This window comes from Rousettus aegyptiacus, unplaced genomic scaffold, assembly GCF_014176215.1.
Source record: "Rousettus aegyptiacus isolate mRouAeg1 unplaced genomic scaffold, mRouAeg1.p scaffold_m13_p_14, whole genome shotgun sequence".
Taxonomy (NCBI): Eukaryota; Metazoa; Chordata; class Mammalia; order Chiroptera; family Pteropodidae; genus Rousettus; species Rousettus aegyptiacus.
The window spans coordinates 46076537-46096749 of NW_023416289.1; the positions used below are offsets into that span (position 1 = coordinate 46076537).

The following is a 20213-nucleotide window of genomic DNA, read 5'->3' on the forward strand; positions in this document are numbered from 1 at the left end:
AAGCAGTTTTCAGATGTTTACTTGCCATTTTAATTTCTTCGGGTATGGGAAAAGCCTGCTTACATTCCTATCCATTTGAAATATGATAAAGCGTTTCTACTTTTCTAAGTTTTTATTGATTAGCAAGATGTATTTGTGCAGTAAATTTCTGTCAATACATATGTTTCAATGACTCCCAGTTGAACGTATTTTTTTTCAACTTGGTCTGTGGAGCCTTTTGCGGACAAACTGATTAGTATTTTACATTTTTTGGCTTCGCTGTAATAGAAGAAACTATTTTCCCATTCTTCAGGCGTATGCAATTAAGTGTTTCTTTATTCCTTCAGATATTTTTATGGTTTCATTTGTTGCATTTACATTTTTAATCCACCTGGAATGTATTTATGTTCTAGGCCTGTTTCTGGCCCCTCTCCCACAAAACGACGGGTGTTGCCTAGCAACCTTCACTGGGGTTGGAGTTCAGCTTCTTTTGAGGCGGGAGGCGGAGTGGGGGGGGGGGACCGCTGCACCCGAGTTGACGGCAACCTTAGAGCGTTGCCTAGTTACACCATTTCGGACGACACGATTGGACCGTTTACACGCCCATCCCCCTGAACCCGAACGAACTTAACTGGAAACTTCACCTCTCTGTTAGAAAACAAGGGCAGCGTACGCGTTGCATAGCAACCAGATCTCCTGACTCTCCCATCGAGACCAGAGTAGGCACCCGCGCCCCGCTCAAAGATGACGGCCGACGGTGTCGCTTTCAGTACATTTCGTTCTCGACAGCCCTGCAAATAATTCAGCCTTCCCCATAAGGCTTGCCCAAAGGGCTTCGCTATGCCCTTTCTGAGTCTTGCACGTGGTGGGCGCGAACGGGGGCGGAGCTAGCACCGACTCGCACGGCGTGCCCCACACAAACATGGCCGCGGGCGCATCAGCGGCGGCGCGAGGCCGTCTGGCACGGGCGCGCGCGCCGCGCAGGCGCGCTTCCGCTCGTCCCGCGGAGGCTGCGGCGGCCGTGGCGTCCACCTCGCGCGTGATGGTCCCCGGGTCTGAGGGCCCGGCCCGCGCCGGGGGCCTGGTGGCTGACGTGGTGTTTGTAATTGAGGGCACGGCCAACCTGGGGCCCTACTTCGAGGGGCTCCGCAAGCACTACCTGCTGCCAGCCATCGAGTAAGTGCCCTCCCGCCGCGCCAGCCCCGCCCTCGGGCTCGGCGTTCCCCCGCCTCAGGCCTGACCCCGACTGTTCACCTTCGACCCTCACAGGTATTTTAATGGTGGTCCTCCGGCCGAGACGGACTTCGGGGGAGACGTGAGTCTTGGGGCGCTCGATGCTGAGGGCGGAGGGACTGGGGTTCGGACTCCGGGTTCCAGGGAGGGCCTGGGGGTTTGGATTCCGGGCCGGAGGGAGGAGAGGGTGGGGACCGGATTCCCGGGGTCGAGGGAGCAGGGGCTGTGAGCCCCGACTCCTCCGAATTCCCAGTCAAAAGTTTCTCCTTCTTTGCCACCCAGTATGGGGGGACCCAGTACAGCCTCGTGGTGTTCAACACGGTGGACTGCGCTCCCGAGTCCTACGTACAGTGTCACGCTCCCACCAGCAGCGCTTATGAGTTTGTCACCTGGCTTGATGGCATTAAGTGAGTGACCTTTTATCCCCCCAAGACTTGGGGTGGTTTGGGAGATCCTGTGGGGGACCCTGTGTGAACGGATGGTGGCTGGGGTCAGATTGGGTGGCTGAAAGGGCTAAGGGGGGTTGTGCTTTTGTCCATAAGTCACTTCTGCAGTGGGTTCCGTGTGCTCAGCGATTTGGGGAGAAGTTTGGTACTAGCAAAGACTTCCCAGTCAAGGAGGCCTGGAGCTCCAGCAGTCCCCTGCCACTCCCCTTTCTGTCTGCTGTTCTCGTCTCTAAGTCAAGTTCCCTTTTTCACACAGGTGCATTGAAACCCAAGTGCAGGTGGAATGTGGCTGGGTCAGGAGAGAGTCTGTGCTTTGGACCAAATTTTGTTAGTTCACATTGTGGGCTCTTGCAGGTGCAGACAGCTGGGGCACAAATCACAGCAGTGCCATAGCAGAACTCACAGACCCACAAGTCCCCCCCCCCTCTGTGCCCGATGTAACATATCCCGAAAGGGGGTGCATTAGTAGTCCCTATTGTCCTTGAGTTGAGGTTTTTTTGACTTGACAGTCGTGCAGAATAGGCATTCAATAGAAACCAGCTAGGCTAAGCTGTGGTGTTCGGGAAGTTAAATACGTTTTCAACTTGTGATCTTTTCAACTTATGATGCAGTTTGTTTGGATGTAAGTTGAGGAGCATCTGTACTTGTATCAGTTGTTTATTACAATCCACTCTTGCATGAGAGATTACCCCAAAGCTTAGTGGCTTAGAACTACAAACATGCATTATCTCACGCCATTGGTATAAGTAGGGAATTTGGGACTGGCTTAGTGGGATGGTCCCGGCTCCGGTCACTCATAAGGTTGCAGTCATGATGAGCCAGGGGTGCAGTGTTCCCGGGGTTTTATTGGGTCTTCGGAGGATCCGTTTCCAAAGGGTTCACCCTATGGCTGTTAGCCACAAGCGCTCCCCATGGGGCCGCTCGAATGTCCTTTTAACATGGCAGCTGGCGTTCCTCAACTGAGCAATCAGCCAAAATAGCCATAGGAAGCCCTAGGCTTTTTATGATCAGGTCTCGAAAGCCACACACCATCATTTCTGCCACTTCTGTTTGGTGCACAAGTCAGTTCTCTTCAGTGTTTGAGGGAGTGTGAATGCTAAGGGGGTGAGTAGCAGGAGGTTGGGACTGCTGGGCGCCTGGCTGCCGTGACCCCGCGGGGACCCTTTGGGAATTAAATGAGCCGATGATTTAGAACATAGCCCGGCGTGTATTAAGTGCTACCCGAGTGTTTGCTGGTGTTTCACATCTCGGTTTTTCCGTTTGCAAATGGATGACATGGTGCGTGTCTCGGCACTTTGAGGGATCACAGGGGCTTGTCTTCATCCTGTGTCTGGCTCAGGGTCTGCTCTGTGGGCAGCATCCTTTCGTGGCTGCTGTGTTCTTTGCACGTTCACGCAGCAAATGCTTGTCGGGTGCCTGCTTTGGTCCAGGCTGCGTCCTGGACTGGCTTCTGACAGTCCGGTGGAAAGTTGAGCCTGACCTCCCCCTCGTCTTCAGACTAAGTGGTCAGGGCAGAGCGGGGTGCCCGAACCTCTGCACAGTTGGCATAGGTGATTCTTTGTTGCGGGCACTGCTTACATGTTATTCAGCACCATCGCTGACCTCCACCCCCCAGATGCCAGTAGCCACTTCAGGAGGTCGTAGCAAACAACTGTCCCAAGTTGTGACAAAAATATTTCCAGACATTGTCAGATGTCCCTGGGGGGCAAAATCCACCCCAGCTGAGAACCTCCGGGACGGACCGCTGAATAAGACTGGAATAACGTTAAGGGGACATAACCACTGCGTAAGGCTCGAGTGACCTTAAGGGGGGACGTAACCATCGGGTAAGGACAGAATAACGTTAACGGGGGGACTCCTTGAGGCCTGCGCGCAAATCCGATGTCCCTCAGTCCCTACACCCAGTGCCGGGACTGCCACAAAGGAGGCCGAAGGGAGGCTTTGTCGAACACGTGAGTGATGAACGAATGCTCAGAATGCTCTTCGTGCTCTGTCCTCCATGGTAAACTCCGGTATAAGCTTCAGGACCCACTCCAGTGTCCCTTCTGCATTCTGGCAAGCAGCCAGATGCTTCCTGCTCTTCCCCCACCCCATCACTCCCAGGTGTTCCCCTGACACCGCCCCTCGCCTTTGGACTCTGAATGTCCAGGACCCTGGGTGTTTGCTTTCAGCCGGGGCCTGGCATCCAAGAGGCCTCAGGAGACCTTGGCCGAGTAAATGATTGAGGGAAAGCTCTGGAGAATATAATCACCAAGAAACCAGACCTCCTGGGGGTGTTTAAGTGTCAGAAAAAGCAGTCAGGCCCCATTATTGAAAATCTACAAGAGCACCAGGAAGCTCCTGGATGCCTTCATCTCATGTCCACCCTGTGCGTTAGAAACGCTCTGTGCGCTGCATGCGCTGCAGCGCCCTCCGTCAGCTGAGATGTTTTAAGCCATTATTTTACATTCATGGTCACATTGTGTTTATCAAGTTCCAAATTCAGTGTCTGTGACGTTCCAGGCAGGTCACAAAGAGAGTCCATGAGTTTTGTTCACACTTGGAGAAATTTTACTTTCTCCAGGAAGGGGTGGAAAATTAAGGAACAAAGCATGCAGTGTGATTTTCGAAATGGTCTTGCTTTGGGAAGATGCATTTCTGACATTACACTTATTTCTTACAAAAGAGGTGAATTCCCCACACAGATAACTAGTGACTCGTGTCAGAAAGACTAAGGTAGAAAGACAAGGAATTACCCGTGGTGTTGCGACAGCCCAGACATTTGTGGAGCAAACCGTCATCGGCACTGAGGAGTCAGGACACAGCACGAGCTGGTGTAGGGCTGCGGCGTTGGGCGGGGACCCGGCATGCTGGCGCCCTCAGCCTGGCTGGGTGCCGTCTACATTCATTCATTTGGCCAGTACTCCAGGGACCTACAGCCTGTGACAATGGGCGACAGAGACTGCAGGGTGTGACAGCAGGCAAGCTACAGAGGGTGTGGGGAAGAGGAAGTGGTGGAGTCAGCGCCAGGCGCACTTCCCGTTGGCTTTCATGCTGCTTTGTGGCGTCATGCAGTTTACGTGGAACTCTGGCGGGTCTTAAACTATATATCTAGAATATTTTGCACCTGGCCATGTTTTTTTTGCTTCCCATTCTTAGGATTTTCTCATTTCTCAGAATAGTTGTTACGCATCTTTCCAAGCTGGTAACACGGCTCACCCTCAGGGTCCAGTGCAGTTGTGGGTCATTTTCCCTCGGCTCCCCTCCTTAACTAAGGGGAATTGGATAATGAGCGGTCATTTCAAAGTGAACGGCTCAGTAGTGTTCGGGACACTCACAGTGTCGCGTGGCCACCATCCCGGTCCCCCAGCCACGCGCCTTGGGCCCGGTCTCAGCAGGACTGTGACAGCAGTGGCTGATTTGGGTGAACGCAGGGTGGGCTTATTCACCAGAGCTGGCCGTACTCTGTGCCATTAAAACTCCTGTGTAAAGCAGGTCTCAGCAGTGGTGAAGAGCCGGGCTGGCCGTGGGGTGTGGAGAGGTGGTGGCAGGCCAGGCACTCCGGGCCAGGGGGGACACGTGGTCGCTGAGGTCACAGGCACATTGGAGCAGGGGTGGTAGCCGTGACCCAGAAGCACTCACTGAGCCCTTGGCCATGGCCCTGCCGGGCCATGACTCTGCGTGCACTTGTCCGGCGGGGGCTTAGAGACCTAGACACACTTCAGACCCATCGGCCTCCCTCCCCGAGGCCTGCGCCAGCTCTGGGGGGTGCGAGGTGGGCTAGGCAGGAAGCTTGACAGTTGCAGTGTCGGGTGACACGTGATGTTCTCGGGGTGGGCTTTCCAGAGCAGGATGACACTGGTCTGGGCGCTAGGAGAGAGAAGCAGGTCTCTGCCTGTGGTCATGGGGTAGACAGCAGGGTCCTGAACGTGTGACAGGTCACAGAGATCAGGGACACGTGAGAGCTTTGAGGACTCGCACCAGACACAGATGGAGCAGAAAGGTGGGCTTGGACCCCAGACGTCGCTGGGGGCCAGGCTTCATTCTGGCTTCGATGGACGTGGTGGATTTGTTTATTCCACACCATTTCCCAGCGCCTCCCTCATGTCAGACTGGACGGGGCGAGGCCGGCGGTGATAGAGCACGAGAACCCGGGCTCTGCCTTGTGGGAGCGACGGCCACAGACATGGACAAGGGCCCTCAAAGCAGAGCCCAGTCTCCACAGATGTCCGCAGTGGCAGAGATCAGCCTCACGACCACATGAGTCACAGTAGCAATAGCTGCACTGTAGCAGAGGCCCTCCACGAGTCACGTGGGAATGGGCACTGGTGACCTGTCGACAGGCCAGGTGGAGAAAGCCGAGTCTGTGTGTCAGTTTCCTGAGGCTGCTGCAGCGAAGGAATAAAACCCGGGTGGGCCAGCACGGCGAGAACGGGTGTCACAGGGGAGGCTCCAGGGGTCCAAGGTCAGGTGTGGACCCCGCGGGGCAGGATCCTTCCCCGCCACCTCCAGCTTCTGGTCAGTGCTGTGCTGACTTCCACGTGGCATTCTCCCCGCCTCCCACGTCGTCTGAGCGTGTCTGCCCTGTCCCAGTCCTTCCTTTATCAGGCCCCGGGTCATATGGGACAAGGGCCCGCTCTAGTGACCTCAGCGTAGCCTGGTCACCTCTAAAGGCTGTTTCCAAATACGCTTGCATCTGAGGTGCTGGTGGTCAGGCCCTCTCTGGGGACATGATTCGGCCCATAACTCAGAGGAGAGGATGCCCCTGTCCCGGGCTGAGATGGTGAGGCCACACCTGGCTTGAAGTAAAGAGATGACCACAGAGGGGCGGTGCATGGGCATCGGGATGCGGCACGGGATTCCAGGCCCCTTCCCTCTTCATTCTCTGATGGGGCCTCTTACCCGAGAGACTTCTTGCAGATGAGAGATGTCCCTGTCTTTGTTCTCAGGTTCTGGCGCTGTGCCAGCACTGGGGATAGAGCAGGGACCTTGACAGTGTCCCCATTGTCCCACGAGGCACACGGTGCAGGGCAGGGTAGGGGATGGCACGGGTGCAGGCTTTTCAGGTGTGGTCTTGGGGCCGGGAGGTGGCGCCCTGGGGGCTGTGGGCCCTTCGAGGTGGGAGGTGGTGCCTGGGTGCCGATAGCCCGGCTTCCTGCAGGTTCATGGGCGGGGGCGGCGAGAGCTGCAGCCTCATCGCGGAAGGCCTCAGCACGGCCCTGCAGCTGTTTGACGACTTCAAGAAGATGCGGGAGCAGATGTGAGTGCCCCGGCTTGTGCATGTGTCCCCCCGCCTCACGCTGGGGAATTGGGGCTGGGAGTGAAGGGGCATCCCCTGGCTGGCGCCAGTCTCAGTGTCCTCATTGGGAACGGGGAGCTTCCTCCTGCCAGTGGGGACACAGCGAGGCTCCATGTTCCCAGCGGTAAACAGGCTGTTTCTCTTCATGCCCGTGGGGTGGCATGCCCGCACCTCCGCTGGCACCCGGCCCGCGTCCCTTTGCGGGAACTCAGTTGCCGCTGCTCCACGTCCCTCCTTGTCCCTGGCAGTGGCCAGACACACCGCGTCTGTCTCCTCATCTGCAACTCACCCCCGTACTTGCTGCCCGCTGTCGAAAGCACCACGTACTCCGGGTGCACCACGGAGAGTCTCGTGCAGAAGATCGGGGAGGTGAGGGCTCCAGGCCCAAGGGAGGACTCCCGGGTCACGGGAGGGTCGCAGCCTCGGGGCAGCTAACACAGGCCACGCAGCCCCCTATCCCAGAGCCTGGTGTGAGTTTGCGTAGGGCCCGTGTGGCAGGCAGGGCGGCCCCGTGGCCCTGTCCTGACTGCTCGTCTCTCCCGCAGCGAGGGATCCACTTCTCCATCGTGTCCCCCCGGAAGCTGCCGGCTCTGCGGCTTTTGTTCGAGAAGGCCGCTCCCCCTGCCATGTTGGAGCCATTGCAGCCACCGACAGACGTGAGCCAGGACCCGCGGCACATGGTGCTGGTGCGGGGGCTGGTGCTGCCCGGTGAGGCCCGGGCACTGGGGAGGCAGGGGCTCTGGCCAGCGGGCCCCCTCTGACTCGGATTTCCTTCCCCTCCTGGATGTTCTTTCCCGGGAACCCCATCTTACGGGCTCGGCCGTCCTTCCTCGGCTTGCAGTCGGGGGCAGCTCGGCCTCAGGCCCCCTCCAGCCAAAGCAGTCCGTCCCCCTGCCTCCAGCTGCACCCTCCGGCGCCACGCTCTCGGCAGCCCCTCAGCAGCCCCTGCCCCCTGTCCCCCAGCAGTACCAGGTATGGATGTTGCCAGGAAGCGAACATACTTCTGGACGTGTGAGAGCCCTGGCCCCTTGGGAGAGACCTGGTTGGATGTTGGGGCTTGTGGGGGGTTGAGAGTCTCCTTCAAGACGTGAGGGGTGGGAGCCAGAGCGTCACCTCCCTGTGGGGTGATGGCAGTCAGGAGCTCCCGGATCCTGGGGTCGGGATGCCTGTGCCTTGTGGAGTCGTGGGTGGTGTAGCCCCATAGGACACCAGGACTAGGGGCATGGCCCTCATCAGCCCCTCTCCTCTCTCCCAAGGTTCCCGGGAACCTGAGTGCAGCTCAGGTGGCCGCCCAGAATGCAGTGGAGGCGGCCAAGAGCCAGAAGGCCGGGCTGGGCCCGCGCTGTGAGTCCCAGGCCAGGCTGGGGCGGGCTGGCTGGCCAGGCTCTCTGCGCACCTGCCCCACCTCTTGCCTTGGTCTCTCCCACAGTCTCGCCCATCAACCCTCTCCAGCAAGCAGCTCCAGGAGTGGGTCCCCCCTTCAGCCAGGCCCAGGCCCCTCCGCTGCCCCCGGGGCCCCCTGGTGCCCCCAAGCCGTCCTCTGCTTCCCAGTCCAGCCTGGTCTCCACGGTGGCCCCTGGCCAAGGCCTGGCCCCCAGCGCGCAGCCTGGGGCTCCATCCATGGTGGGTGCTTGCCCGGCCCTGCCCATTTCCTTCCCTAGGCCAACATGCTATAGAGCACGAGCCGCTCGCCCGCCTGAGGGGGATCCAGGGTGTGGGGTGCAGTCGCGGGGCTGTGGTTCCTGGTGGGCAAAGACTTCTGAGGAGTCCACAGGCTCCTGGTCACTCAGGTGTCACGGGACAGAGTCCTGGAACCCTCCAGGGCCAGCGTGTACATCCTGGGGGCAGCCAAGTGGCACTCTGGGTACACAGTGCAGAGGAAGGGACCTTCATTCCGTTGTGGGTGCCTGCCCCTTCTCAGGACAGCTCCTCCCAGGAGGCAGTCTGACACCCCTCATCCTGCTCCCTCCCTCTGGCAGGGTGGCTCCGTGGCCCCAGGTGGGGTGAGCGGGCCCACTGCCCAGCTGGGCCCCTCGTCCCTTGGAGGGCAGCAGTCAGTCTCCAACAAAGTCCTGGCCTGGAGCGGGGTCCTTGAGTGGCAGGAGGTAAGCCAGCTAGCCCATTGGGCAGGCGGGGTGCAGGCTGGGGCAGGGCCCTTTGGGGTCACGGGACTTGTGGTTCTGAGGCTAGACCCCGGGGAGTGCAGAACTTATCGTGTTCCAGGTAGAGAACAAAGAGGAGTCTTAGGGTCAGGGTCCAAATGGGGGCCCGAGGGACTGTGGCATTTAGGGGACAGGGGTGTGGGGTTTAGGGCAAGAGGGGGAATTTGCGGAATTTGAAGGCTGGAGAATTGGGGGATTGACGGTCTAGAGGAGGAACAGAGGGCTGGGACTGAAACGGGGCGAGGCCCTAAGCTTTGGGTCTCCCGGGTAGCGGGACCAGTTGGGGGTGGGGGGCGGAGGCTCAGAGTCCTTAGCACTGTGACACACCCTCCTCTCCCCCTCAGAAGCCCAAGCCTGCCTCCGTGGACGCCAACACCAAGCTGACGCGGTCACTGCCCTGCCAGGTCTACGTGAACCATGGCGAGAACCTGTAGGTGCCTGTCGAGGGGCGGGCCGGGCTGGGGCCTGCATCCCCCTAACGCCTCTCTTGTCATTGTCCCCAGGAAGACAGAGCAGTGGCCTCAGAAGCTGATCATGCAGCTCATCCCGCAGCAGCTGCTGGTGAGCGGCAGGCAGAGGGCCTTTCCCTTTCTCTCCTCACCCCTTCCTGGCCCCTGTCCACCTCTGACCCCCCTCCTCATGCACTGGCTGGCTGCTGTCTCCTGCAGACCACGCTGGGCCCTTTGTTCCGGAACTCCAGGATGGTCCAGTTCCACTTCACCAACAAGGACCTGGAGTCGCTGAAAGGCCTCTACCGCATCATGGGCAACGGCTTCGTGAGTCCTGGGCGGGCGGCCCTGGGCAGAGTCCACAGCGGTGGGCGGCACGGCGCGGCTTCTCCAGAGCCTGGGCTTGTTTTGTGATTGACGTGCACCAGGTGGAGGTCTACTTTAGGTTGAGCTGTGACAGGCTGTGACAGGAGCAGTTGGGAAGAAGCTGGTGGCCCTGATAGAGGTTTTCCTGGGTAGATCGGTTTTCTGGGGCTGAGGACGATGGGGTTTTTCACAGTCTTGTGAGCTAGGAGTCTGGAATCAGGTAATTGGCAGGCTGCGCCCGCCCAGGGCTCCAGAGGGAACCCTCATGGCCTCTGGCAGCTGGGAGCCCAGGTGCTGCGTGCTCCAGGCCGCAAAGCTCCTGCCTCTGCCGCTGTCTGCACGTGGCCACCCTGCGTCTGCGCCTACGCTTCCACCTGGCACTCTCCTCTGTGTGTGTCTTGGTGTTTTTATAAGAACACCAATGTTTGGGTGAGGGGTGACCCTGGTGACCTCATTTTAACCCGTTGTAGCTGCAAAGACCTTATTTCCAAATGGGCTGACATTGACGACACAGAGACGGGGGGGGTCAGAACTTCAGAGTGTCCTTTTGGAGGACTCTATTCGAGCCTCTCTGAATAGGAGCAGTTTGGGTCGCTTTTCCCGGAGAAGAGACTTCCAGTGGCTTCCCTCATGGTGCCCTCAGGGTAGCTCTACGAAGACCGTCCAGACAGGATGCTCCGTCCTGACAGGATGCTCCGGCTGCCAGCAGGGTTTAGAACAGACCGTTGGGTGGGTGGGGTCTCACTTGGTTTAGTATCTCATGGTTCTGTGACTCAGCGGGGCTCAGCTAGCCTGGCTTGGGGACTTCCGTGGCATTGACATCAGGTGGCAGCTGAGACTGGTCACCAGAAAGCCTGAATGGGCCGGAGAGTCGAGATTGACTTCCACGCTGCAGGCTGCGGGCAGGGGGCCCGCAAGGCCCAGCCGTCCGCATATGGCCTGGGCGCCCTCAGCATGGCAGATGGGCTCTGAGGGGATGTCCCTGGAGCAAGTGTCATATGAGCAGACGTTTGTTCTTGACACGTAAGAGCACATCCAGAGGTGGGCGGCTCCTGGGCCTAGCTCTGTAGCCCTGTGATGTCGGGGCCAAAATCTCCATGGTTTGGTTGGCTTCTCCGTCATGGGCACAAGATGGCTCTCGAAGCACGAGGAATCTCGTCTGACTTGATGCAGAAAGCAAGAAGGAAGTGAGGCGTCAGCTGCGCAGTGCCCTCTGCAGGAAAGCCAACGCTTTCCCACACCCCCAGGCAGGTGTCTGCACGTCCTGGGCCAGGTCTGGGCCACGAGGGCCTGGATGTGTGGGTGCCCCAGACAGACCGGGGTCCTGTCCACAGAAGGAGGGCAGATGGGAGGGGATAGGCAGCTAGCGGTCTTTCTCAGATGGGAAACCGAGGCTTAGAGAAGTAAACTCACTTGGCCAAGGTCCCAGAGGTGGGACCTCAACCTCGTCAGCTCCTCCTCCCTCAGGAGCCCTGTCCCCAGCACCTGTGTGTTGTGGCCTCAACTCCTGTTCACTGGTGTCCACGGGCAGGTGCCTGGTGTGTGTGCACGATTTCCGCAGTCGGTAGCCTGCGGCGTTGGCGCTGCTTGCTACCTGTGGTTCTCACGGCCGCCTACTGAGGCCGACAGGGCGAGGCCACCCTGAGAGTCTCTGGGGTCCCCTGAGTCAGTCATGGTATCTGCCACCACCATTGACCATGGGCTTCTGGTGCCAGCTCCGCGTCACAGCTCCTCCCTTTCCACAGTGACCCCTCCCAGAGGCCCTCAGGAGGGCAGCCCGCCACATGGGGACAGAGGGTCAAAGTTGGAGGGCCAGGGTCCAGCCCTGCATCTAGGGTGCTTTCTCTCCACTCTCCCGACATTGGGAAGAACCCCTGCCTCGCCCTGTCCCCTGTCCTTTTGGGCACTTGCTCCCTTCTGAGCCTCTCAGTCCCCGGTGTCTTCAGCCTTTTGCATCAGAAGCCTTGCCGCCCCTTGCCCTTGGGGCTTCTAGAATCCCCCAGGAACTCGGAAGGCGGGACGCTTCCTCCAGGCCACGACCACTTCTGCTTCTCCCCGCAGGCGGGCTGCGTGCACTTCCCGCACACGGCGCCCTGCGAGGTGCGTGTGCTCATGCTGCTATACTCATCCAAGAAGAAGATCTTCATGGGCCTCATCCCCTACGACCAGAGCGGCTTCGTCAATGGCATCCGGCAGGTCATCACCAACCACAAGCAGGTCCAGCAGCAGAAGCTGGAGCAGCAGCGAGGAGTGAGTGACCCAGGACCCCTGGCAGCTGCCACTGCTCGCCAGGGCCCCAGAGCCACGGCCCGTCCTCCAGGGACCCTCCTGGGCCGCCAAGACCAGCTCAGTCCCACCCCCACGTTTCCTCGTGACAGCTCTCTTGATTCAGTGTCCTCGTCGAGTCTCTTGAGACGTGGCCCCATCTTGGGGACCTGGGAATGTAAGGTTCACCTCCCAGGTCCCTTCCCCCAAAGGAAATGTTCCCAGCTCCTTAGGGTCCCCCTTCTGGGCTCGGTCCCCCTTCTGGGCTCGCCCCCACAGCACAGGGACGCTCTACCCAGTCGCTGACCTCCACCCTCTCTCCCCACACAGATGGGGGCCCAGCAGGCACCGCCTGGGCTGGGCCCCATTCTGGAGGACCAGGCAAGGCCCTCGCAGAATCTGGTGAGGACAGGGCCCCGGTGTCAGGGCCGGGGTGGGGGAAGCCCCGAGGCTACCGCAGTTCTGACCCGCTTTGGAGGCAAGGGGCCTGGGGCCGCCTCACTCACATCTCTCCACCCCTCCCAGCTCCAGCTCCGCCCACCACAGCCCCCGCCCCAGGGCGCCGTAGGGGCCTCTGCAGCTGCGGGGCAGCCCCCACCCCAGGGGGCTGCTCAGGCCCCCCCCGGGCGCCCCCCAAGGCCCTCCTGGAGCAGCACCCGGCCCGCCCCCTCCTGGACCCATCCTCCGGCCCCAGAACCCGGGGGCCAACCCTCAGCTGCGGAGCCTGCTCCTCAACCCGCCGCCGGTGAGGTTCGGGTCAGCCTTGGGGCATGGGTCCCAGGCCCTGACCGCCTGGTCCTTGCGACTTGGGGGAGGGAGGCAGGTTGGTCGGGCGTGAGGAGAGCCCCGCCTGGTGCTCCCTAACCCGGTGCCTGCTAAGGTTTCTTTGAAGAAAAACACCCCCCCCCATCCCCAGACACCGCTGAACGACACGGTCCGAGCAGCTTCTGTGCCAAGGGCTGCGTGCAGGTTCTCCCCAGTAGGGGCTTCTGAGCAGCCACCTCTGTCCCCCCAGCCCCAGGCCGGGGTCCCCCCTCCACAGGCTCCCCTCCACCACCTCCAGCCACCAGGGGCCCCCCCAATGCTGCCCCCACCGCACCAGGGCCTGGGGCAGCCGCAGCTGGGCCCCCCGCTCCTGCACCCGCCGCCTGCCCAGTCCTGGTCTGCGCAGCTTCCCCCGAGGGCCCCACTGCCAGGTAAGGAGGCCGGGGGCCCGGCGTCTGGGCCGAGCATCCTGCAGCCCCTGGGCTGGAGCCCCAAGACCCAAGGCTCCTGGAAGTGAAGTCCTGGGGTTCAGGGAGAGTGGGTTGGGCCCTTTCATGGTTTCTGGGGGCTCTGCGGGCTAGGGTGTGAGAGCTCTCCCCGACCCCCTCCTGTGTGTGTTGGGGTTGTTGGGAAACCCAGTCTCAGGTCCAGAGAGTTATTGTGGGGGACGGGCTTGCAGAGGCTTCTGGGAAACAGCACGCGCACGTCCTCATGGGGCCAGAAGGCGCCTCTGACGGGGATCCCCAGGGCGTCATAGGCACAGCGCCCTGGCCTCCTGGAGGAGCAGGGAGGAAGCAGCCCAGGGCCCCTCAGGGCCCCAGGGACTACTGGGAGATGCAGTCCTTCCCCACTGCCCCCCAGGTCAGATGCTGCTGAGCGGGGCTCCCCGGGGCCCGGTCCCCCAGCCGGGCCTGCAGCCCAGCGTCATGGAGGACGACATCCTCATGGACCTCATCTGAACCCCCAGCACCCAATAAAGTTCCTTTTAACACGTGCCCCGGCTCCCGTCACTGATGTCCCCCAGGATTCGGCAGGAGGAGACTGGGGGAGACATCTCTGTTCTTGTTGCTTCAGCAGCTGCCAGAGGCCACCTGGCTGGTAACGCCAGGACCTCGGTAGTGAGTCGGATAGCCGGATACAGCCTGGATCAGGCCTCATCCTCTATGGGATGAGGCAGGCAGGGCTTACGGGACCGCGTGCTCTCACGGAGGCAGAGTGGGTACCGAGGGGGCCAGGACGAAAGGCCTCTGAGCCAGCTGGGCTCAGCAGGCTTGGCAGGAGGCAGTGAGGCCAGGAAGGGAGGGGCCGGGGGGCCATCAGGTGTGTAGGGAGCGGAAGCGGATGCCCAGAGGCAGGATGGAGCCTGGGACAGGCACGGGTACTAGCAGGTCAGTGCTTCTGGGGCGTACGCACAAGGCAGGGTGGGCCTAGAGGTGGCAGGCGCCAAGGCGGGCCAGGCTCAGGTTCCAAACTGAGCAGTTCAAGGTTGGTCCTGGAGGCACAAGAGCCACAGGAAGCCACGAGCAGGGGGCGGGCCTTGGCCGGTAGTAGGAAGGCAGGGAGGAGGCTGGATGATGGTCCGGGGGAGAAGAGAGGCCAGAGTCGGGGGCAGGAAGGGCAGGGCTGGGGACTTGGGTGCCATGTGAAGGACGTTGGAGGTTGGGGGTAGGGTTTGAGGTCGGCTGCTGGGACCTGGCTGTGTGCTGGTAGATAGCAGGGCCTCCCCGAGTTACAGAACCAGGAGGAGCCAGTGGTGAATGCTAATGGTCTAAGGCACGTCCGAGTGACAGCCGTCATGTCGGGAGCCCAGAACGTGTCCTTAGGAGACGTGTGGGCTTGGCAGGTGAAGCCACAGAGCAGGCGGGGTTACCTGTGGGAAGAAGGCAGGCCCAGGTCCCAGTCAGAGACCTGCCTTCCAGGGCTCGGGGCGGGCAGTCCCCGAGACGGAACACCTGGCAGGACGTGGGTGTGGGGCGTGGTGAGGCCAGGGGCATGAGGGATGTCCTCAGCGACGTCCTGGGGCAGCTGGACACACACAGGTGGGGGTGCATGGTGATCTCCCTGGAGGCAGGGTTGTGTGTTGCCAGACTCTAGACCAGCGCCGCTCATAGTGGTCCACACCTGGACCGCCCGCATCCATGTTGCTGGGAACACTGGTTAACAGTAGATTCCCGGGCCCCATCCCAGGAGAGGTTGCAATCTGGTGGCCCATGGGCCACTCTGCAGATGAGTTTTGTTTGGCCTTCCCTGTGTCAGCATATGTCTTTTTTTTTAATAATCAGTTAGTTGTAAAAATCGGGATAATTCTCTCTCTCATGCACATGCGCGCGCGCGCACACACACACACACACACACACAGTCTGCAGTCTTGGCTTCTCTGACAAGTCATAAGATCTGGCACCCCCAGCCCACCCTTCAGCCCGGCAGCCACGGGCGAGAGCTGCCCCTTTAAGTGGGGCATGTGCTCTCTGGTTCGCCACAGCCGCCACCACTCCCTCTTGCTCCCCTACCTCAGTCACCGGGCTTGCCCTGTAGTTGTCCTCGTGGTAGCGTGCAAAGGAAGTGAAATCTTTCTTGTACCCATGTCTCTACCAAAAGTGGCACAACCAAAGAGAGAACGAGAGGGCCCCGTGTTTCGAAAAAAATGGGAGCGAGACTATTTCTTTGTGGAAGTGAAGAGCATGCCTACGTGTTTAATATGCAAAAAAATCATGTCTGTGTTGAAAGAATACAACTTGAAACGTCATTACAAGTCAAAGCACAGTCAGAGCTTTGACCAGTACACAGAGGAGACGCGAGATGCGATACTCAGCGAACTGAAGAAGAGCCTCAAATGTCAGTAGGGTCCGCACTGGGGAGCGAGTGGCAGGAGTGGCATGGCTTCCGCACACGGTTCTAGAATGATGTGAAAGGAATTACCCGGGCATTCAGACCTCCTGCAGACGGCCAGTTTACAGAGAAGCAGAGCCATTATTTAAGTCTAACGGGCATTTCTTTGCATTGCACGGTGTGTTAATGAGAAGTTGGATTTACAAGTCCAGTTGCTTGAAAGAGTCATCGATTGTGGCCTTTCCTGTCCCTGTGCGTGGACCGCTACCACCCTGTTAGCTTTATTTATTTGTGAAGTTGAGAGTTGTGATTGATGTGACCGAAGAAGTCTGTGACATGGCGCCAAGGCAGGCCCAACACTGGGAAATGACTTGTTTTTATTGTGTGTATTGACAAAAAAAGTTTCCTGTGGACTGGTCAGAATTCCTGAGCACAGCTACAGACAGTTGCAGTTTAATGATCTGTGTCACAGAGAACCTTGTCAGGACACTGCAGTCCAAGGTGACAACGTTTGGCAAGGATGCAGAGGTCAGGTCACTGTGTCAGCCACCTGGAATTGAATTGCAGTAAGAAAGCGAATGGGACACAGCGTGGCTGCCCTCGACGCACTTCTGTACTTTCCCCACAGGCAGGTCGATGGTGAACTTGACCCAGTGTTTCACGGAAGCTCTGTGACCTGGTCGTCACGCGGTGGTGTGGAAGAAATCAGAACTGCAAAAATCAATCTAGTTGGTTCATTTCGGATGCGGTAGAGGCCACACCTTGGTTCCCCTGAGAAGGTGGGTCAAAGACTTTGGGTCAAGGTTACGACCCTTCTGAACACTCATTTTTCCACAAGGACATTCACAAACAGCCACTTGAATGTACAAGGTATCTATCTGCCCAGTCCTGGCAAAGACAGGGAGGCCGTCGGCAAGGCACAGCTGCCTTCTGCCGCGGTGATTCCAGAAACGAGAGACGGGGTCCCAGCGATACTGACCCAACTCGTGGGGTTGAAGACCAGATTCTCCCAAAGGCCCTGTGCGTCCATACTTCACAGAAATGACCTGATGCCGTCTGCTCGCCTTCACTGGCTGGAGTCATCGCGGTGGTACAGACCGCGAGCCGTGGTCATTGGCCTGCAGTGCAGTAGGGTGCCGGCGCCCCACGATGCTTAGCAGGCATCCGAGTCTCTGAGCGCGAGGTACCCACGCTGGCGAGCAGTGGTTTTCTGTTAGGAAACGGGCACCGTTCCCAGGACTCGAGGTTGAGTTCTCAAGTGCCCACCCCACCGCACCAGCCCAGGCTAGATGCTGACGGCTTGGTGAGGCATGGTCGACATCTGCCTCCTGGCTTCAAGTCAAAGGAGCAAAAGAATTACGAAAGAGAAAATTAAATTTTAAAATTAAATCTTTCTATTTTTCAATTTGTATTTTTTCAACTTTGAATTTGAAAAACGAACTCCAGTATAAGAAGTGTTTGTGTTATGTTCCATTCATTCACCGTAGTTCAGTAAAGATGCAATTTGATTATATCTCTGGCCGTCGACTTTTCTTATACCTGCCTCGTTCACTCATTTATATGGCCCGCCTGGCTCCTGTAGGCATTTGAGTTTCTGATCCCTGCCCTGGGACTGTCTGTCGAATGGGGTCTGGGGGAGGGAGGGAGGCTGGGGACTTTGAACGAGTTCCCTAGGTGATTCTGACACACGCAAGGTGGAGCAGGACGCACGGGTGGCAGCTGACGAAGGGGAAGCAGGCGGGGTGTCCCAGGCAGCGTGTGTAGCAGGGGGTTCTGGAAACTCAGATGACTCCAGGGACCAGGCAGGTGATGGAAATGTGTGAAGCGGACGGGTGTAAGATGGTAGGGAATGATGGGGACTGTGGCGAACTTGGAGAGTGCTCGCCCCGCCTAATTCAAATCACAGACAAAAAGCACGGTGAGGACCAAACAAAATCCGCTGGCCAGTCCGAGAGGCTGCCAGGCTGCCATTTTGTACCTCTGGAAGAAAGAGAAGATATGAGGACAAGGACAGCCCCGAGAAAGACCCACGTGTGCAGGTCGGGCAGGAGGACCAGGCACGCATGTTCGGGAAGCTGAGTGTTTTTGAGGAGAGAGTGAGCGACTGCCCCAAGCCGCCGAGCGGAGCAGACGATGCATGCCGAGCAGCCGGTGCTGCTGCCACCGGGGTGGCCGTGGCCCTGCCAGGGAGACGCGGGTTTGGGTTCGGGACAGACTGGTCCAAAGGAAATGTTTCCAGCTGCTGGTTTGGCCGTCTCCAGCCAGCAAGGCCCTCGACCTTAGCACCCAGCACCCACTTAGGCGACACGGAGGGACTGATGTGATATTCACAGGTGAGCAGAGGAAAGCCCAGGGTTCCTGGGATCCCCCAAGAGCGAGGAAAGATCTGGACACACAGAAGCCACCTGCGTGCTTCCCGGCCCAGGGCAGGGCGGGGATCACGGGCATTTGGCGTGCGCCTTGAACCAGCCCACGCCAGCAGAGGAAACGTCGCGAAGCTCTGAGCACTCGGGGCTGTTAAAGCTGCCCAAGTGTAGAAGAGACAGTGACAAGCCCTAGAGCAGCAGGGGTTAAATTCCGCTGGGCACTGACCAGCTGGGCGGCTTTGGGCAGATCCCTGTGCCTCTCCGAGCCCCAGTTTCCCCGTGTGTCAGGTAGTGACTTCTCCACAGGCTCAAGCAGCTGGTAGGGTCAGCACAGCCCACGCGGGAGAGCTGTCGTGAGCCAGGCCACACTCTCAGACAGTGAACGTGCTGGGCGCAGCTGCCCAGGTGCCAGCCGGCTTGTCAGGATCCCAGCGCGCACGGAGCCAGAACCGGGTAGGCGAGGGGCGCACACCTTTCTTCCTGCCTGCTGGGCTTTGGGATCATGCGCCTGGCGCGGGCAGCAAGCCCAAGGGGTCACGGAGAGGTCTCTCCAAGGAGCAGATACGGCAGAAGCAGCAGAATGTACACTAAAAAAGAAATTCAGACAAAAATGCTGACACACCCGCACATTAATTACTAGTTGCGAACCTGTCCTGCCTTCTGCCTCTGTGACCCATTTCCCGATGCGCTGAGAATACTCGCACATTACAGTTCTAACCTCACCCCCCACCCCGCAAATCTGCCACAAGATAGCTCGCTTTCAGCATTATTTTCACATCGCTCTAGTATATCCATAGTCTGGGGGAAAATGACAGCCTTCTGTTGATAGTGTTCTGTCTTCAGTAGTTCGATCGCCGAAAATACCAAGTCCTAGGAAGCACAGCATTTCTGCACGTGGTGGTGATGAATGCTGGCGGCAGGCTGCCCTCTGTTTTTTCTAAATGGGAAGAGGTATAAAGAAAAATGAGAAAAAATGATACCTCCTAAAAATGGTATATTTGTCTCAAGGTGCACAAAACTCTAATAGTGTTTTCCCCACCATCTCAGGTTTTTTCCAAAAATTCAACGTGTATTGAGTTACACACATGGTTACAGTTTCATGAAGATGGAAAAGCGTTCAAGTGTGTAAAATAAAAAGTGAAGGACCCTTTCACCTCTCACCTTCCCCTCTCCCCCCAGACACACACGCTCCTGACAGACCATCCAGGTCATCCATCTGGTGTTGGCATTTGGACGTGTGTGGTCGTAGACACATTTACAGTTTCTTAAATGATTTACGTAAGTGGGGTCATTTTCTCTATGTTCTTTATCTTGCTTCTTTTTCCCACTTCACTAATGGCCGGCCGGCCATTCGTCCGCATCATTCGTTATGTGTGGCTCTATGTCCTGTTTTTAAATGCTTGCGGGTGAATGGACACGTTCCGGTCCTCCAGTCCATCCCGTCAGCGTGAGCTGCCTGTCGATGTGTGAAGACCCCATTACCCAGGGCAGAAAACAGCAGGTATTTATTGTCTTACGCTGCTCTGGGTCTGGAAGCCAGGCACAGCGTCTCTGGTCGCCTCTGGCTCAAGGTCTCTCTCAAGGTCGCAGTCAAGGGGGCGGGCCCACATCCAAGCCCACGCGCCTGCTCATTGGCCAGATTCGCTTCTTTGCCCGTGATTGGACGCGGAGCCTCAGTGCCTCCCTGGGTTTCTCACCATGTAGCGGCTTCGTAGGGCAGCTTGCCTCTCTGTAAGCCGGCCACTCCAGAAGTGAGAGAGGTCGCCTGAGATGGAAGCTGCAGCCTTTCTGTAACCTAGGCTTGGAAGTGATGTGCCATCACGTTTGCTGTACTCTGTTCGTTACATGTCACTAGATCCAGCCCACACTGAAGCTGAGAGGGTTAAGACTGTAATACCAGGAGGTGGGGACCATGGGTCCATTCTGAGGCTACTTGACACCTTCTGTGTGGGCATTTGGCTAGCTGGGCAGTTTTTCACTATTATCGAAGATGCTGCAGATAAGCATATATATACGTGTTTTCGTTGTTCTCTTATGCAAGAATTCCTGTACAATACATTCCTTGCAATAAGATT

General features: G+C 58.4%; 1 protein-coding gene across 1 annotated transcript; it reads left to right on the top strand.

Moving 5' to 3' along the window:
- The first annotated feature begins 958 nt into the window (after window positions 1–958).
- On the top strand, window positions 959–13938 carry MED25 (mediator complex subunit 25). Its single transcript, XM_016122465.2, is given in 19 exon segments — window positions 959–1155; window positions 1249–1294; window positions 1495–1619; window positions 6799–6897; window positions 7185–7305; window positions 7482–7644; window positions 7778–7908; window positions 8193–8280; window positions 8366–8559; window positions 8916–9041; window positions 9443–9528; window positions 9602–9659; window positions 9767–9874; window positions 11975–12163; window positions 12509–12580; window positions 12704–12793; window positions 12795–12923; window positions 13194–13374; window positions 13805–13938. Coding segments are annotated over 19 exon segments (2238 nt in total). The 5' UTR covers window positions 959–1021; the 3' UTR covers window positions 13903–13938.
- The last annotated feature ends 6275 nt before the right edge of the window (window positions 13939–20213 follow it).